At 34.0% G+C, this 19,268-nt stretch overlaps 1 protein-coding gene across 3 annotated transcripts; it reads right to left on the bottom strand.

The window, feature by feature from the left end:
* Nucleotides 1-5,001: 5,001 nt before the first annotated feature.
* On the bottom strand, nucleotides 5,002-19,052 carry LOC120120716 (protein Dr1 homolog). Of its 3 annotated transcripts, none has more exons than XM_039140269.1 (5): nucleotides 18,807-19,052; nucleotides 18,649-18,712; nucleotides 17,541-17,630; nucleotides 16,793-16,887; nucleotides 5,002-5,105 (listed from the first exon to the last, which is right to left on the bottom strand). In XM_039140269.1, exons 2-5 carry the CDS (start codon nucleotides 18,701-18,703, stop codon nucleotides 5,067-5,069), a joined length of 279 nt encoding a protein of 92 aa, XP_038996200.1. In that variant the 5' UTR covers nucleotides 18,704-18,712; nucleotides 18,807-19,052; the 3' UTR covers nucleotides 5,002-5,066. The 3 variants fall into 3 exon arrangements, with proteins under 3 accessions (XP_038996200.1, XP_038996201.1, XP_038996199.1); XM_039140270.1 differs by lacking the exon at nucleotides 5,002-5,105 and adding an exon at nucleotides 16,313-16,446 and having other exon boundaries at nucleotides 18,807-19,051; XM_039140268.1 differs by lacking the exon at nucleotides 5,002-5,105 and having other exon boundaries at nucleotides 16,466-16,887; nucleotides 18,807-19,049.
* Nucleotides 19,053-19,268: the final 216 nt, after the last annotated feature.

Genomic DNA, 19,268 nt, shown 5'->3' with positions numbered 1-19,268 from the left:
AATTTTGAAGAGAGATTTAACTCACAAAGGTTGTTTATATTTTGAAATGATATGAGTACAAATGAAAACAAGCCTCTAAATTTATAGGAAATGAGAAGGCTTGTTCGAATAGGCATCTAATGTTTCGGCTAGGTACATGTCTCTAATGAAAGTACATAATTAATTAAATGAATGGATATGCCCATAGGCTTGGTGTTGGTTCGGCTAATCTTTCATAAAGGGGCTTGATGTTTCGGCCATGCATGAATCAACCTCCCTTTGGCCAAATGTTGGTGTGCTTGCTCATCTTGGTGCCAAATTCATCCTCCTTGGCCGAATGATGATGTGCTGGTTCATTTTGGCGCCCAAAGCTCTCATGTGCAAGGCATGTTGATAGTGGTCGAATAGGCATAGTGCTTTGTCTCAGGTCTCTTCATGATTTAGGCCTCCAATGGTTGTAATCTCTTCACCAACGTGTACCTTAATGAAAAGGCATCTTCATGGGCAGCATCATTCATGAAAAGTCACAATTGTTGGAAGGTAGCCTTTCATGTTTGAGCTAGTTGTAGGGTGAATGAGCTGGAGGTGAGTTAGCCATAGGTGAGTTGTAACATGATGATCATTATGGTAGATCCTTGTGAAAAGGTATCTCTTGAGGTGGCAAATATTCGCGAAAGGGTAAGATTTCACAAAATTTGACTTAGGACATATTTGATGTATCCTAAGTGGTGATGATGATGGTGCAGCTCCCCAGCTAAATTGAAGTCATCTTGTAGCTCAAATATTTAGTTCAATCCAGCTATGAGCTCACGAGTCTCCGGACAATTTCTCACCAAATGTTCCTTAAGCTCTTCTAAACGTTCTCATATAAGTTTTCTTGCCTCTGCTTACACCATTTAGCTCTAAGATAGCTCCCAAGTTGTGTCCGAATGTACCTACACATATAACATAAAGAATAAGTTAAGTATATGAACTATATTAATTTGTATAAGATAAAGATGTGTACTATAGGTTATAGTAATAACTCATGCATCATATGATAATGAATGAATATTATTATAACTATAGATTATATGCATGAATATCAATCAATGATGCAAACCATAGGACATAATGAAAGAATGAACATGTTATGATAATTCAAGTATAGTCTAATATGCAAATGAATTCTCATAATAATATATAGTGCATAAATGAATAAATATAATATAAAGTAAGATAGAAATCCCTTATATTGAGCTTGATGGATCTTTAATGATGTGAGTATGTCATGAAGAAAGTTGGTGCTAGACAGGATCACATCATCCTCCCCTTATTTTGGGCGATTTGTCCTCAAATCGAAAGGTGACTTCTCCAAATTGTATGCCCATTCAATCGTTACTGGTTTACCTCCATAGGTCATCTTTATGAAAGGATTCTTATAAAAAGTCGTATCCCTTGAATAAGTTCCTTGAATTTCCATGACCTGAAAAGAGAAGAAATTTTCATAAGTAAGAGAATTATTAATTATGAGTAAGTGAAAGTTGTACTCCCTGTTCTCATGTTTTGGATAGCCAAAAGTCATGTCTTTTGAAGACATATTATCTTGAATGATCATATCTTTTGGTACCCCAAAAGACATATTGTTTGGCTCAAAAGTCATGTCCATTGAATCATGAAAATTATAGTTTTTGGCACTTGAAAAGATAATTCTCTTAAGCTTCCATGGATCACGCCTACTGGTTCCTCTATCTGACCAATTGCATCATTTGGAATATCATGCAGTTCAAAGAAAATTTCTTTGTTGGAATAGGCATTTGCAATGTGTCCTTTGATGATGGATCTTGTTTCTTGTATCACTCTTTGATCTGACACATCATGTTTTTTAAAAAGAGTATGTAACTTTTTATCTCCACTCTTTGAATCATCATGATGGTTTATGGAGAGTCTTAACCTTTGAAACTTATTGAAATGCTTGAGTTCAATGCACCAATCAAACTTATAACGACAAAGGATCTTGTCATTAATGTTTGGTAGGATAATACAATGTACATAACTCAAATTCCTGCAAAGTAAATCAAAGTTAAATTATAAGAAATTATTAACAAGATGAATGGAAACATTAAACCAAGGTGGATGTTTAATAGGAATTGGTTGATGAATTCTTTTCAGGATTGGCAATGTACTTGGAATATCAACGAACACAACTCTTGACACTTCAAGTGACGCTTCTTTTGGAACTTCAAATGGTATAACCTTTGAAACATTAAGAGTCGCACCTATTGGTTCTTCAAAGGTCACATCTTTTAGTCCTCCAAAAGTCATAATTCTTGAATCATCTCCTCTAAAAGATACATCTCTTGGATTATCCTACAAAACAATAGGAAGAATAGATGAAAGAGTAAGGATAGTTAAAATTTGTTCTTCATTTTCCTATTTATTTCCAAATTCATCATTTTTAACTCTCTCATTTTCAAATCCAACGTCTTCTTCATCCACTCTTTGATTCTCATCATTTTCAACGGTTTGTTCAATTTCAAAATGCATTCCTTCATTCAAACTTTCTTCCAAACGTTATTCTTCAAGTTTCTCATTCATTGCTTCAATGTTTTTCCTCAAGGTGTTTTGATCTTCATTTACTCGATTTGGTGAGAGTGGAGTCAAGATGATTTTTCTTTCATTGTGAAAGAAAGAGTATCGGTTTGTGAAACCATCATGGACAGCCCACTTGTCAAATTGCCATGGCCTTCCCAAGAGTAAATGACTCGTATTCATATGCAACACGTCACATAAAATCTCTTCTTTGTACCTTCCAAGTGAGAATAGAACAAGTACTTGTTCAGTAACCTTCAATTCTTAATTGTCATGCAACCATTGCAATTCATATGGGCTGGGATATTTAATCGTTGTAAGCCCCAATTTGTTCACCATGTATGTGCTTGCAATGTTTGTATAACTTCCTCCGTCAATAGCTACAAGACACACTTTACCATTTGCATAGCAAAGAGTGTGAAAGGTGTTTGTCATTTGTTGTTCGTCCTCCAATGTTTGGAAAGATGAAAGATCACAAGACATTGTTAGTATAAAATAAAGAAAATTAAAAACCTTACCAGTACACTCACAAAGCCTCACAATCTTCACTCCAAAGAAAAGATAAGATCACTCCACTCAGTACTCGTGTTTACTCTCGAGAATATGATTTGGCATTTACAATTCCCCTTCTGATCTCACTCACTCAATAAGCCTTTGTCCACTCGATATCTCTTGCTATGTCCTTTAAAGAACTTACTCAAGATTAGATAAGTTATTTCTTTTCTTGTGTGCGTCGACTGTAAAATAGGTTAGGGTCGAAAGAAAAAGAAGAAATGGAAAGGTAGAAGAAAGGATTCAAAGAAATGAAAGTAAAGAAAAGATTGAAGACAAGGAAAATGAAAGTAAAGAAAGGAAGAGGTGACTTACAACCCAAGAAACAACATTTATTGCACCCTTTCACAAGACACAATAAGGTTATCTTCTCTAGTGTAGATTTGCCTCCTTGATTGAGTTGTAATGGTAGAGCACTTTTCCTTTCCTTTGCTTTTCTTTTTGAAATTCTTTTTCTTTTTTTTTCTCCTTTTTCGTTTTTGTTTATTAACTCCATTTTTTTATTGTAGGATCTTTTGATTTCCTTTTTGAACTTCTTTTCTTTTTGCTTTTGTTGTTGCACGTCAATGACACTTTTATTGTCAATCCAACTATGCTCTGATACCACTTGATATATATTGAATCTACACTCTTCAATGGAAGTGAATAGACAACCTTATTGTTGATCCGATCTAGGAATGAAAAGTATTGATGTCCTTGAATTATAAGTATGGATGTAACAAAGATAAGAAAGAGATGGAATTAGTAATGGAATAATAAATGGATAAGTAAATAAGTAGTGGAATAAAATAAGAAAGAGATGGCTGTGGAATTATAATGAAGATGTTAATGGCCTTGATGGAAGATGGTTGATGGTGTTGATGTTGAATGGAAGATGGTGGTGATGTTGTATCTCAAACACGCAAAAGAAGAAGCTATGGTAGAAATCACAACCCCGGTCTTCACAAACTTGCTTGAGGGGTGGTAATGGTGTCTTCAACCCACTAGATATAAAATCTAAGAATTTAGGAATCAATGTGAAGGAATGACGCCACAAATATAAGAAATATACTTGCTTAATCGACAAAGTTCTCAAAGAATTTTGAAGAGAGATTTAACTCACAAAGGTTGTTTATATTATAAAGTGAGATGAGTACAAATGAAAGCAAGCCTCTCAATTTATAGGAAATGATAAGGCTTGGTCGAATAGGCATCTAATGTTTCGGCTATGTACATGTCTCTAATGAAAGTACATAATTAATTAAATGAATGGATATGTCCATAGGCTTGGTGTTGTTTCAGCTAATCCTTCATAAAGGGGCTTAATGTTTCGGCCATGCATGAATTAACCTCTATTTGGCTGAATGGTGGTGTGCTTGTTCATCTTGGCACCAAAGTCATCCTCCTTGGCCGAATGGTGATGTGCTGGTTCATTTTGGTGCCCAAATCTCTCATGTACAAGGCATATGGATGGTGGTCGAATAGGCATGGTGCTTTGTCTCATGTCTCTTCATGATTTAGGCCTCCAATGGATGTAATCTCTTCACCAACGTGCAACTTGATGAAAGGGCATCTTCATGGGCAGCATCATTCATAAAAGGTCACAATTGTTGGAAGGTAATCTTTCATAAATTGTAGGGTGAATGAGCTAGTTGTAGGGTGAATGAGCTGGAGGTGAGTTAGCCATAGGTGAGTTGTAACATGATGATCATTATGGCAGCTTCTTGCGAAAAGGTACCTCTTGAGGTGGCAACTATTCGCGAAAAGGTACGATTTCACAAATTTTGACTTAGGGCATATTTGAAGTGTCCTAAGTGGTGATGATGATGGTGCATCTCCCCAACTGAATTGAAGTCATCTTGTAGCTCAAATCTTCAGTTAAATACAGCTATGAGCTCACGGGTCTCCAGACAACTTCTCACCAAATGTTCCTTAAGCTCTCCTAAACGTTCCCATGTAAGTTTCCTTGTCTTTTCTTGCACCATTTAGCTCCAAGATAGCTCCAAAGTTGTGGTCGAATGTACCTACACACATAACATAAAGAATAAGTTAAGTATATGAACTATATTAATGTGTATAAGATAAAGATGTGTACTATAGGTTATAATAATAACTCATTCATCATATGATAATGAATGAATATATTATTATAACTATAGATTATATCCATGAATATCAATCAATGATGCAAACCATAGGACATAATGAATGAATGCAGATGTTATAATAATTCAAGTATAGTCTAATATGCAAATGTATGTTCATAATAATAATATATAGTGCATAAATGAGTAAATATAATATAAAGTAATGTAGAACTCCCTTAAATTGATCTTGATGGATCTTTAATGATGTGAGTATGTCATGAAGAAAATTGGTACAAGACAGGATCACATCAATTGGTAGCAGAGCTTCAGGTTTAGTCGATTCTCGACCGAAATCGAATGTATTTTAATCTAAAAAGGGTTTACATGCCACTAAGATATCAAGGTTACGATAGGGTATAGAAAAAATATAATATATGTCTCTCCTTACTAACTTAAGTATTATCTTTATGTATGTTATACTAAATGTCAGATTCTACGAATTCGAGAAGAGTGGCTGGACGAGAGAGTAGAGATGGATCAGGTAATGAAAGTTCTGAAGATAATAGTGAACATCTGATTCCGTCTGAGAATGCCAGCGCACCAACACCTCAGGGTATGCCTGTTCCAGAGTTCAAAGCTTTTATGCAAGCTCTCGATACTATCTTGACACGGTTCCAACCTCCTCTGCATCCCCCTGATCTTCCAACATTACGAATGTTAATCCCTAAGGAATTAAGAAGTTTGAGAGCTCTTGAGTTTAGGGGAAAAGAAGGTGAAGGTCCGATGGATGCAGATTTATGGTTAAATGATGTTATGATGATGTTAGAAAGTCTTCAGTGCTCCGATCATGAAAAATTGGGCGGAGCTGTATCGTTACTCCGAGGATCAGCTCGGATGTGGTGGACAAATACGACAATATATGCATCGCCTGAGCAAGTAAACTGACAATTCTTCCAATATTAGTTCAAGAATAAGTATATCGGGGAACAATTTATGAGGTCAATGTTGTTGAAGTTTCTTAACTTGAAACAAGGCGATCGAGCAGTGCTTGAGTATGAGGCTGAATACAATAAGCTTAGCCATTATACTACCGAGGTAGTTCCTACTGATAAAGATCGACGAGATTAGTTTATTGAAGGTCTGAGGCCTATGTTGAAAGAGATGATGTCGGCCTTAAACTTGCCTAGCCTACAAGAAATTATAAACATAGCTAAGGTTATTGAAAGAACTCAAGCAGAGACTCTAGCAGCGGAGCAGAGTATGTAGCCAGGAAAAAGAATTGGATTGCTTCATCTTCACATCATGCTAAGAGAGGTAAGGGCACATGTTCTCGATATACTGATATAGCTGATTCTGCTGCAGCTTCACAGAAAACTAAACATACCCATTCTTTTGCTGCTAGCTCGGGTAGAGCTTTTGGAGAGAGACCTTTATGTCAGATATGCGGCAGGTCACACCGGGGAGTATGTAGATTGCTCTCCGGTGCTTTTTTTATTGTGGTGAATATGGTCACTATGCACGGGATTGTCCAAAGAAGTCGGGAGATAGATAAGCACAAACTGAGAGATCAGTAGCTGCACCAAGTAGAATAAGAGGAAGAGAAAGATCAGGCAGTCAATATGAGACTAGCCAGAGACAAGAGACTCGGGGAGTGGCCTGAGTTTATAATATAAATACCAGTGAAGATCAGGATGATCCGGAGATCATAACAGATACATTTCACCTTTTTGATGAGCATGTCTTTGTTCTAGTTGATCCTGGTTCTACGCACTCTTATATTAGTACAAAGTTAGTTAGAACTAGAGGAATTCTTTTAAAACCAATTTCTAGTGAAATGATAGCGGTGAACCCTATGGGTCATAGTGCAAGGGTAGCATGTGTAGAAAATGTCCAATTAAGATTCAAGGGGTTGTGTTCTTGGCAAACTTGATGGAGTTGCCCTTTGATGAGTTTGAAATCATTTTGGGCATAGATTGGTTGTCTCCACATCATGGATGAGTAGATTATCGTCGGAAGTGATTATTCTTAAAGGATGCGGAAGGCTCCGAAATTGTAGTGATAGGTGATAAAGCGAAATCTCCGTCCAATGTGATATCGGCCATGACTGCAAAGAAAATGATGTCAAAAGGATGCGTAGCTTTTCTAGCTAATGTGATAGACACTCGTGTGTCGGAAGTTAGATTGAGCGATATTCCAACAGTTAAGGAGTTTCCAGAGGTTTTTTCGGAAGATTTATCGAGTTTACCTCCAGATCGTGAAGTAGAATTTAGGATTGAGATTTACCCGGGCACCGAACCACTTTCTATGGCTCTGTATCGAATGGCTCCAATGGATTTAAGGGAATTAAAAGCACAGTTGCAAGAGCTGCTTGATAAAGGATTTATCAGACCCAATGTTTTTCCTTGGGGAGCACCTGTGTTATTTGTGAAAAAGAATGATGGGTCTATGCGGTTATGTATTGACTAACGTAAATTAAATAAAGTAACGATAAATAACAAGTATCCTCTTCCGAGGATTGATGACCGGTTTGATCAATTGAAAGGCACATCAATGTTCTCTAAGATATATCTAAGGTCGGGGTACCATCAGTTAAAGATAGAAAAGGAGGAAATTTCTAAGACAACTTTTCGGACTCGGTACGGATATTATGAATTTGTGGTAATGCCGTTTGGATTGACTAATGCTCATGCAACATTCATAGACCTGATGAACAGAGTATTCCAACCTTACTTGGATCAATTCGTGGTGGTATTTATAGATGATATATTAGTGTATTCCAAGTCAAGAGAGGAACATGATGCTCATCTTCGCGTGGTTCTTCAGATACTTCGTGAAAAGAAGTTGTATGCAAAATTGTCCAAATGCGAATTTTGGTTAGCTGATACTACTTTTCTTGGTCATATAGTCTCTACGAAAGGCATAAGAGTAGATCCTAAAAAGATTCAAGCTATAGTGGATTGGCATCTCCAAATAATGTTTCGGAAGTTCGAAGTTTCTTGGGGCTTGCTGGGTTATTATAGGCGGTTTGTGAAGAACTTCTCAATGTTAGCTATGCCGCTAACTAAGTTGTTACGAAAAGAGGTGCCTTTTGTTTGGACGAAAAAATGCTAGGAAAGTTTTGAAATGCTAAAGAAAATAGTAACGGAGGCTCCAGTGCTTTACCAACCTGAGATAGGAAAAAATTATGTTATTTTCAGTGATGCATCCCATAATAGGCTAGGATGTGTGCTGATGCAAGAAGGGAAAGTGGTGGCTTATGCTTCAAGACAACTGAAGAACCATGAGAGAAATTGCCCGACACATGACTTAGAGTTGGTCGTAGTAGTGTTTGCTTTGAAAATTTGGTGCCACTTATGTACGGTGAGCGTTGCTATGTTTATACAAATCATAAAAGTCTAAAGTATTTGCTGACTCAAAAAGAGCTAAATTTGAGACAAAGAAGATGGATTGAGTTCTTAAAAGATTATGATTTGGTTATTGACTATCATCCAAGTAAGGCTAATGTGGTAGCCGATGCGCTCAGTTGAAAGACTTTTATGGATTTAAGGGCTTTAGATACACATATGTCTTTAAAGGAAGATGGGGCTTTGATTGTTGAATTGAAGTTAAAGTCGATGCTTTTGATCGGGTAAAAGAGTTGCAAGGTCGAGATGAGAAATGCTTGATGAGATTGGCACAAGTCAAAAAAGAAGAGGCCAAAGATTTTGAAATGGGGGATAATGGATGTTTATATTACCATGGAAGACTTTGCATTCCCGATGATTATGAATTGAGGAAAAATATTCTTTGCAAGGCAAGATTACTCGATAGATAAGTATGCAGAGTTTTATATAAAAGAGATAGTTAGACTGCATAGAGTGCCTATATCGATAGTATCTGATCGAGACCCAAGGTTTGCTTCAAGATTTTGGAAGTCTTTACATGAGTCATTGGGTACTCGATTGAACTTCAGTAACACTTTTCATCCGCAGACAGATGGGTAGTCAAAACGAGATATTCAGATATTGGAAGATATGCTAAGGACATGTGTGATTTAATTTAAAGGAATGGGAAATGTATTTGCCTTTAGCGGAATTTGCGTATAACAATAGTTATCAATCAAGTATTAAGATGGCCCCATATGAAGCTTTGTATGGGAGGAAATGCATAACACCATTAAATTGGTTTGAACTGAAAGATCGAGACCTGGTTGGCCTGGATTTGATAAAAGATATGGAGGAAAAAGTGAAAATTATCCAGAACAATCTAAAGATAGCCTCAGATCGCTAGAAGTCATATGCTGATTTGAAAAGAAAAGAAATCGAATTTTAAGAGGGAGACAAAGTATTTTTGAAAGTATCACCTTGGAAGAAGGTATTGCGTTTTGGGCGAAAAGGAAAGCTGAGTCCGAGATTCATTGGACCGTATGAGATATTAAAAAGGTTGGACCTGTAGCTTATCAATTAGCTTTGCCTCTGGATATGGACAAGATCCACAATGTTTTCCACGTATCGATGCTTAGAAGGTACAAATAAGATCCATCCCATGTGATCACCCTTGAAGAAATAGAGATCCGACCAGATTTAACTTATGAGGAGGAACCAGTGCGGATCTTGGCTAGAGAAAATAGAGAATTGTGTAGCAAGAGTATTCCATTAGTTAAAGTGCTCTGGAAAAATCATAAGGTAGAAGAAGCTACTTAGGAAAGAGAAGAGGATATAAGGAAGCAATTTTCATACCTCTTCGTTTCAGTTACTTCTTTAAATTCGAGGATAAATTTTCTTAAGAGGGAGAATTGTAATACCCCAAATAGTAGGTCAGTGATTATTTTGAAAAGGAATTAAAATTTGGATGACTAAATTGAATTAATGGTAAAGTATAAGAAATGATTTAAGTAAGACCAAATAGTAAGAAATGGAATAATGAAAGGGCGTTTTGGTCTTTTAGAGTGAAATGAATTTAAAACCCATTTAAATTTAGGGATTTAAGAAAAAGGGGAAAGTGAAAAAACATGCTAAGTCATTTTACTCTTCTTCTTCTTTTTCTTCCCTTGGTTGAGTGTCCTCCTCCACAACTTAAGGTAAGCTTCATCTAGCTATAGCTGGTGTTTTCTTTCGATTCTGGTTGGTTCTTGCAACCTTACGTGATATGTAAGCTTAAGAAAAGGTTATATAAGATTAAAACTATGACATGGTGGAAATATTAGATAATTAAGAAAATGAGTTTTGAAATGATATGTTAATATATGAGTGTTTATTGATGTTTACTAGTAGTATTGACTTGTCAAAGTAGTAAATGAGAGATTAGAAGCATTGGATGGGTTTAACAACAAGTTAAAAAAAGTGGTGTGATTCTTAGATTTGAATGTTCTTGGGAGATTTTAGATGTTTTAAGAAGCTAAATGAAGGAAGGTTAGTAGGGATAAGTAAAGAAGAGTTTAATAGTATTGTTGGGTATAAACATAAGGAAATTTGACCAAATTTGGGTATGAATCGGGCTGAAAAATGGAAAATTTGTGTAAGAGTATCAGTAATGATAAAACAATACCGATACTAAAGGCTTGAAATTGGAAGAATCAGTTGGGAAGTATCTATACTGATGCAAGCAGTATCGATACCGAAAGGGGGTATCGATACTATGAGGAAGGTATCGATACCATTGATAACAGAATGCAAAAATGGTATTGATACCGTAATAGAGTATCGGTACCATAATATAGTAGTATCGATACCATGGTAGGGGTATCGATATTATTGAGCCAAAAATTTTAAAATAGGCTGATATTGTTATAGAAAATTAAATAATATGTACTCTTGAGTAATGTTTAAGTATAATTGTTAGGAAATTTACTAACAATTGATATTGTACGTGTCTTTATTGGATGATTGAGTAGATCGAAATCAAGTTCCCGAGTCGAGCAAAACAAAAGGCAAAGGCAAAGTACCTGGGTAATCAACTTTGCGTTTTGGATACAATAGCGAGGCAATCCAGGTGAGTGCATTTATTATGTAGGTATATGTTACGGTAGTCATAGATTTCTGATTGATTGATATATGTATGATGATTACGAAATGGCATTGAGTGTGCAAAAACTAAGAAATTCATAATAAGTTTATGAATTTTCGTATGGGCACTTTGTGTGCAAAAAGTTAAGAAATTCATAATTAGTTTATGAATTTTCGTATGGGCACTTTGTGTGCAAAAAGTTAAGAAGTTCATAATTAGTTTATGAATTTTCGTATGGGCACTTTTTGTGCAAAAAGTTAAGAAATTCATAATTAGTTTATGAATTTTCGTACGGGCACTTTGTGTGAGAAAAGTTAATAAATTCATAATTAGTTTATGAATTTCCGTATGGGCTATGAATTTCCGTATGGGCACTTTATGTATAAAAACTAAGAAATTATATGAATTTTTATATTGGTATTGTGTGTTCAACCCACGTAAATTATAAGAATGGTTGGGAAATGAATGTATTGGCACTATAGGTGTGAACTATAGAGTGTTTAAAGAATTTGAAAGAATTAATGGACATCAAAATGGTCATGATATACTTGTGTTTAGAATTTTGCTTATGATTATTTATGCCTCACTAAGAAATTTCTTAGCATGTGTTACTTTCATGTGTAGGTATTAATACAAGCTGAGTAAGGAGACCATCGGACATCAAAGCAAGTATCTCCTCGTCTACTTTTGATGTAATTAGTTGGCATGTAATTGATTTAGTAAAAACGCTCTGAAAAATATTTGATTTACCATTATGTAAAATGAAGAAATGTTTGAACATCACTTTTGTTTATCTACGTAAATTTAATGCGTGTTTTATTATTATTAAATTAAATTATTTTATAAAAATGAACAAATATGAAATTTTTTTAAAAGTGATATGACATATATATCTCGTGTACGGAAGGGTATACGGGAGATGTGTGTTACATACCCCATATTAATAAAAAAAATTATATGAGTCTATAGTAAACGTCGCACACCAAAATATATCACTAATGTAACATATCAAAATACACTATTACATAAATTATTCTTAATAAGATATTAAAAATTTCACGAAACTATTTAAATTAATTATTTTTATTAAAAAAACCATTTTTAATATAAGGGTCTGTTTGTTTCACGTAAAATATTTTTCGGAAAACGTTTCCTCATTTTTCCAGTGTTTGGTTAGAGGAAAACTAGTTGGTCAACGTAAAATATTTCTTTGTCAACAAAATTTCCTTTGTGTTTTCTGGAAAATGACTTACGGTCTAATTTCCCGTAAGTCATTTTCTGAACTTTTCACTTCAAAGAATAAATACTCAAAAATAATTTTATTTTAATAATATATAATGAATTATAAATAAATTTTATACTATTTATTAATTTTATAGAAATAATATAAGAAATATAATTTATAATATTTTTATTTCAATAAAATTTAATAATCTTAATATTTTATTAATAAAATTATAGAAATAATATTTTAATAAGAAATAAATAAATTATTCTAATATTTTAAAAATAATAATATTAATTTTTATGATATATAACATTACTTATTGTATTTAATATTTGTAATAAATATTTTTTTTAAACTCATTAACTAGTGGAAAATGGTTTACACAACATTTTCCAAACAATGTAAAATGTTTTCCAAAAAATATAATTCATTTTACGGAAAACATTTTTCAGAAAATGTTTTCAGTGAAACAAATGAACCCTAAGAGTTTGATTTTTTTTAGAGAAACGACATGCCTTATTAAAAACACCTTCTAGTCCTAATAAGGGGAAAAGAGTGCCCAAATTCTATTATCGAGAAACCATGTCACAAGATACATCAGATACAATAATCTTGGGATAAACCGAGTCGAATAATAAAGAACTACTCGACCGTAGTGTCCAGCTAGCCAAAGTATGTGCTACCTTGTTGTACTCGCGTCGTACGAACTGAATTACAAACGATGCATTACAGTCAAACAAATTACGAGCTTCCTTTAAATGAAATCTTGTAGTGGAAACATCAGGTGTCTATCCTGGATCTTGTTTACCACCATAGCAGAATCAGACTCAAATACCACATTTTTCAATTGGTTCTCGATAACAAAATGCAAACCAGCCACAATTGCATGTACTTCGACAATCTCAGCTTTCCTACAAGATGGCGCTGACACTGCCATACCCCCAGGGGTAACCCAGTAGCATCACGAGCTATTATACCTATTGTCGCCATTCGTCGCTGCGGATCGAAAGCCCCATAAAAAATTAACTTTAAAAACTCCAAGGTCGAGCGAACGTCACTTCTGTTGGGTAACACTAGTCGGCGCCTGTCGTGGTGGAACTCCAGCAGTTGTGCGTGCTGCTCAACGAACAATGGAATTCATGGCCGATTTAAACGCATTCTAGAGCACTTGCACATTTAAAGCTATAAGCCACGGAGGTTGAAGTTTATCCTCATGGACTAGTGTTTTTCTTCCATTTCATATATTCCAAAGTAGAACCACAAAGTCACCAAAACATTCCACGGTGAACAACTGCGATAACTCTTCTACCCAACCTAAACTAGATTCTCCAGGCACGAAATGAGGTACCTAGAAAAACCAGCCTCCTGCATGGCCAGCTAGGCAAACCAATAGCCACGCAAAGCATGAGCAGTTGTTTCCTCATCAGCTTGGCACATAGGATACAGTCCAGAACCTAAACCTACTTCCCGAAGACATTTACTAACAGACAATCCATCATTCACCAAGCACTACAAAAATATACGTATTTTTGGAATAACTAGTAATTCAGTAATGACCTGCCAAACATGAGATGTGTGGCCCAGTGAGTGTTGTTGATGTTGTAGCCACCAATACCCGGATCGAACCAAGTACACATCGAAATCATGATAACCCCAAATAATAACCTCATCAGAACACGAAGTAATAGTGGTAGCTATGATCACATCGACATTTGTCCTCATGAACACCTCTCGAACATGCGATTCAATCCATGTCGGACAATCCGACATCATAAATAATGAAGCACAAAATCTTGCTGGCGGGGAGGAAGAGTAATCCCCTGTGAGCATCACCTTTGTAGAACCACCCCATTTATCTGTAACCAGGTTCAGCTGACTATTAATACCAATGCGACTATAAATGGCTCCTTCCATCGACTGAAGTGCCTTGAAAATGCCTTTCCATGCATATAAACTTCTGTCTCCTTGTCTAAGAGTTTAATTTTGTTTTTATAATAAGGGTAAATTATACTATTAACCACCAAACTATGCCATTTTTGAAATTTTATCAACTAGGTTATCCAACCATTTAAATACATTCAATCAAGTTACTTGGCGTTAACATTTAACGGAGAAGTTAGCGTGGCAATTAAATGACTTGATATAATTACAGAGTTGGTCATTTTTACTTTACTTATATATTCTATCAATTTGGTCCTAATTTTAATAAATTAAACATTCGAATCATATTGTACCACGTGTCAGTAGTGCCAAATGTCATGACACACAGGGATGATAGATGGGTACAATTGCACAGATTTCACACCGCACCCGCTCCAATTAGGGTGGGTATAAATATAGTTTAATGGGTAGAAGATGAGTGTAGATGTAAAAAGTCCTACCCGCTGTGGGTAATGGGTAGGTGATGGGTTTAAAACCTTACCCGCTCTGCATCCACCTGCCCCACATCCACCCACCCACTGATTACCCACCATATAAATTTTGGACCATTATAAATTTAGGTATAATTTTAGAGACTATTCTATAAATCTTAAGGTATTATAGGACATGACTTGTAATTTAATCAAATGTTAGGGTATAAACTCAATTAATCATCAGTTTATTTTATTTTGCTTCTTAATCACTACAAGAAATTTCAATTGTTTTAACAAAATTATTTATCACTAAAAGTACTAAATTTGTCACGATATATTTATTCTAACCAATTTTATTTGTTACCATGTTTGTTAGAACAACATTGTCATGTAAAGTACATAATGACAAAATTGTGTTCGTTACCATTGTATAGTATTTATTGTAACAATGAAATTTCGTTACTATAATTAACTTATCACATTAAAATATTTGTCAAAATCAATTAACTATTTCATCACGAGAAATACATTTTGTCATAACTAACTTATATTTAAACATCAAATATAAAGGGTTTTTGTGACGAAAATACATAAGGTAACAAAAATTATTTTGTCATAGTTGATATTTCATCACTAAATGCAAGTTATAGAAACAAAATATTTGTTAAACTAAAAAAATTATTTTATCGCAAAAAGTAAATTTCGTCATAATTAACTTAAATTATAACATCAAACAAAAAAGATTTTCGTGGCAAAAAGACATTATAACAAAATTTATTTTCTTGCTACTTTTATTTCGTCACTAATTTTTTTTATAACTTTTTACTGTGATTAAATAATTTGTTACAATTTATTATTGTGAAAAAATATTATTTGTCACAAATTTTGTAATGAGAAATTAATATTTACTATAAATTGTTATTTTTATTAAATAAATGTCACAATTTTTTATTTTGACAAAATATTATGATGAAATAAATTTTGACATAACTTTTACTTTGATTAAATTTAATGTGTTATTGTGACTAAATCATTTTATTATTGTGAAATAATATTACTTGTGACAATTTTTTATATTGAAAAATTAATATTTGTTACAAATTATTATTTGATTAAATAAATTTGTCATAATTTTTTATTTTAACAAAATATTTTGACTAAATAAATTTGACATAATTTTTTATTTTAACTAAATTTAATTTGTTATTTTGTCTAAATAAATTATCATAATTTTTTGATGTTACAAAATAGCATTTTATTTAAATTTGTTATTATAACTAAAATAATTTGTTATGATAAATAAAAATATATTTTAAAATCTTATAACAATACAACTAATATTAAATAACATTAAAATAAACATAAAATATTTATAATAAATTTGTTAAAAAATAAAGTCCTCCCTACAAATAAAAGTAAATTAAAATCCACCATGAAGATCCATAAATTCTTCCACACTACATGTGAATAAAAAAAGTTAAATTATATTAAGTTTTTAATAAATATTTAAAAAATAACATGAAATATATTTTATTATTAAAAATTAAATTATAATATTACCTTGAATATTCATGCAGATGTATTTCCTCCAAATCTTTAAAACGTTGTTAGTAACAATTACCTTTTTCAGATCACTGTTGTTAGTAATAAAAATCACCAGTACGAACCAATTCAATGGACGGTTTCAGAACTTCTGCTTAAAGCTACCTGACTTCGGATAGTAACGAGGAAAAAACATATTTAAGAGTTATGCCTCTGTCGTTCAGATGGAGCAAGTATTAGTTAAGGCATAGCTTAATATAAACAAAAAAATATCCTTCTTAGACCCTTGCTTGCTGGAATTTTTTTGGTATAAGCAATTTAAAATCCCATATATATGCTTAAGATCGAGAGCAGGTTAAAGTTCCTATGAGCTTAAAGATACTGCTGAACAATACAGTAAAGGTCCTATTCAATACATTACTTTCTCCAATCCTCTTAAGGCAACAAGAAGAAAACAAAATCACACACAAAAAGAACCAAAATAAAATGTGAAAGTAGGTTTGTGACATAGATACCTCTAAAGCTTTCAGTACATGCTCAGGTGCTATGGTTTGTTTCTCCTCTCTGTTACAAACTTCATTGGACTCTGATGAAATGAGATTAATAAACTCTGCAAAAGGGTTAAAGTTATTATTAGTTCCAAGTTCCAACAAACAAGAAACTAATACTTCCAATTATATTATGGTTTGGGACAATAAAAACCCAAGGATGTAAATGAATTACGAGGCATATTGATGGTGCATAAATTTTCCAAACAAAATTCTAACAAGAAAAAGCTTTTTTCACCAAAATCTTCAATGAAGCAACGAATAGACTGTGAGTATAACCATATGAGTCTGAACTGCCAAATAGCACCGACAGTAAGGTTAGGTCAAGTACTTGTGCTTACAAGAGAACAATCCTGACGATCGTACTACTTATCGAGTACTACTGTACAGCGGTAAATGTGCTAGCTACGGAAAAGGTCTCTAACCCAGCTTGACTAGCCATTAGGACATGTAGTGAAAAATAAATATTACCCAGGAGAAGACTATTTCCATTCATTCATCACATGCCTTTAAGAACTAATATTTACTAAATGAATTGACACTAACATGCAAAGGCATAGCTCTTAAATATCATAAGATGTCAGGCAAACAAACAGTGGGAAAGTGATCACTAAAACATGAGTTAAAAACTGATGAATTTGGCTGTAGAAACCAAGTGGAAATACGTTACTTTAAATAGATTGAAAAGGAAGAAAGATCAAACTTATTATCTAACCTACACAACACTCAATCAAAAGATCTTGAGTATCTCTCGCAACACGTACATCTTGCGGTAACATCTCCTTTATAATTTTCTTCATAGTTGCTGGAAAAGAAATACTATATAATTTTCATCACAAAGCAATAAAACAAATCCAAACCAAATCAGAGGTGAAAAATCCCTGAGCAGAGACACTATATAAGAAAGTATAATTTGCACGCGCACAAAAAAGTATTTCAGCTATTTTAGACAAATATTTGACACCCTCGTGTCAAAAAGTAAAATTGAATCAGAATCATAAATTGCTACAAAAGTGAATCATGTAGAGTGTTTAAAAATATTATAGCCCTGTTATTAGCTTATACGCTCCATTTCACCAAGTAAAAAAGTTTCCCAGGGACAGCAAATACATCAACCCCTACAAGGCATAATTGTCCAAACACTTGCAACCCTTGCCAATTATTATTCTATGTGCAACATTGGAATAGATTGTTTTCTTATACAATATTTAGCATCCATTCTCAAAGACATCACAGACCTCAACCAGTGCAATGGAATCCCTCTCATAAAAGCTCTAGACAAGAACATCTCTCTTGAAGTTCGAAAACAAAAAACACCTGTACGTATAAATAATTTATAATATATAATAATAAATGGGCACGCATATAAACTACCAACAACATTTTCAAACATCTTTGACAGACAAAGCAAAAGATAGCTCCTCGGGAAAAGCTTGAAACTCTCACAATAAAAAGCGAATCAACGACAAGATAATGTTTGAACACAAATTTATGCTTTATATCATAAGAGATTTCGTCTCGTTGTGCTTACCTTAACACCATCAAATTCAAGTTTATGCAAACTTTCATCCTTTGGTAGCTTACTCAGAAATAACCGTAATTAACTTTCAATGGCAACTAATTCACTTGTTTACTAATATTCGAAATATAAGTTGACATAGATAATCCAGAACCCTAAATTCAAGTACCACCAGCAAATTAAAGTCTTGAGATTGAGAAGTTTTAGAGAACAGAGAAACCAAATAATTTCAAAATACCAAATAATTTCAAATAGATAAGATAAATATTACGACAAGAAAGCAGACGAGACGTGAAAATTTTACCTTTGGGAAGCGAAGCGTCCTCCTTTGACTTCCCTACGATATCCATTGGCTCCATCTTGTAATTCTTCAGAACAAAAATTAAAAAAAATAAAACCAAACAGAGAATAAACAGATCTAAAACGTGCGTGCGAGGAGACCGAGGGAGAGAATTGACTCACTGAGTTAAGAAGTCGGGGCGTGATATCCCTACGGAGATAGAAACGGTGAACAAGTCAAGAGAGTCTTGATCTGAGTCGAGTGGGGATTCAAGGGGAAGGGCATGGTTGATTTATGGAGTTCTGATAAAGGCAAAGGATGAGGGCTTCCCGATAAAGAGAGGAGACTCTCAACCCCAGTCTATTAGGGCAAAAAAGTATTAACAAAAAAAATTAGGAAAAACAAACGAACTTTCAGTTGTTCGAACGTGAATTAAACGTGCTAGCTTTAGGCAACTCAGAAACAACAACAACAACAAAACCCAATTCCCATGTGTATGGGGTAAGGGGAGGTAGGGTAGTAGGTTATCCCCAACGTCAGGTTGAGAGTAACTTCCGTGGAAGACCTCCGGCAGTCAGAAAATTAAAAATTTAGATAAAATGCAATGCATGTATAAATAAATACATAAATACACAACTCAGAAA

This window comes from Hibiscus syriacus, unplaced genomic scaffold (genome assembly GCF_006381635.1).
Source record: "Hibiscus syriacus cultivar Baekdansim isolate YM2019G1 unplaced genomic scaffold, ASM638163v2 tig00110346_pilon, whole genome shotgun sequence".
Classification (NCBI taxonomy): Eukaryota; Viridiplantae; Streptophyta; class Magnoliopsida; order Malvales; family Malvaceae; genus Hibiscus; species Hibiscus syriacus.
The sequence above is the reverse complement of the archived record's forward strand: the minus strand, read 5'-3'. Positions and strand labels throughout refer to the sequence as shown.

What these genes read in the sequence shown, in the direction of transcription:
- LOC120120716 (XM_039140268.1), bottom strand. Translation starts at nt 18,703, where the DNA reads ATGGAGCCAATGGATATCGTAGGGAAGTCAAAGGAGGACGCTTCGCTT. An exon ending in GGACGCTTCGCTTCCCAAAG is followed by an intron (nt 17,631 to 18,648) that starts GTAAAATTTTCA and finishes TTTCTTTTCCAG; the next exon opens with CAACTATGAAGAAAATTATA. An exon ending in TTTGATTGAGTGTTGTGTAG is followed by an intron (nt 16,888 to 17,540) that starts GTTAGATAATAA and finishes ACCCTTTTGCAG; the next exon opens with AGTTTATTAATCTCATTTCA.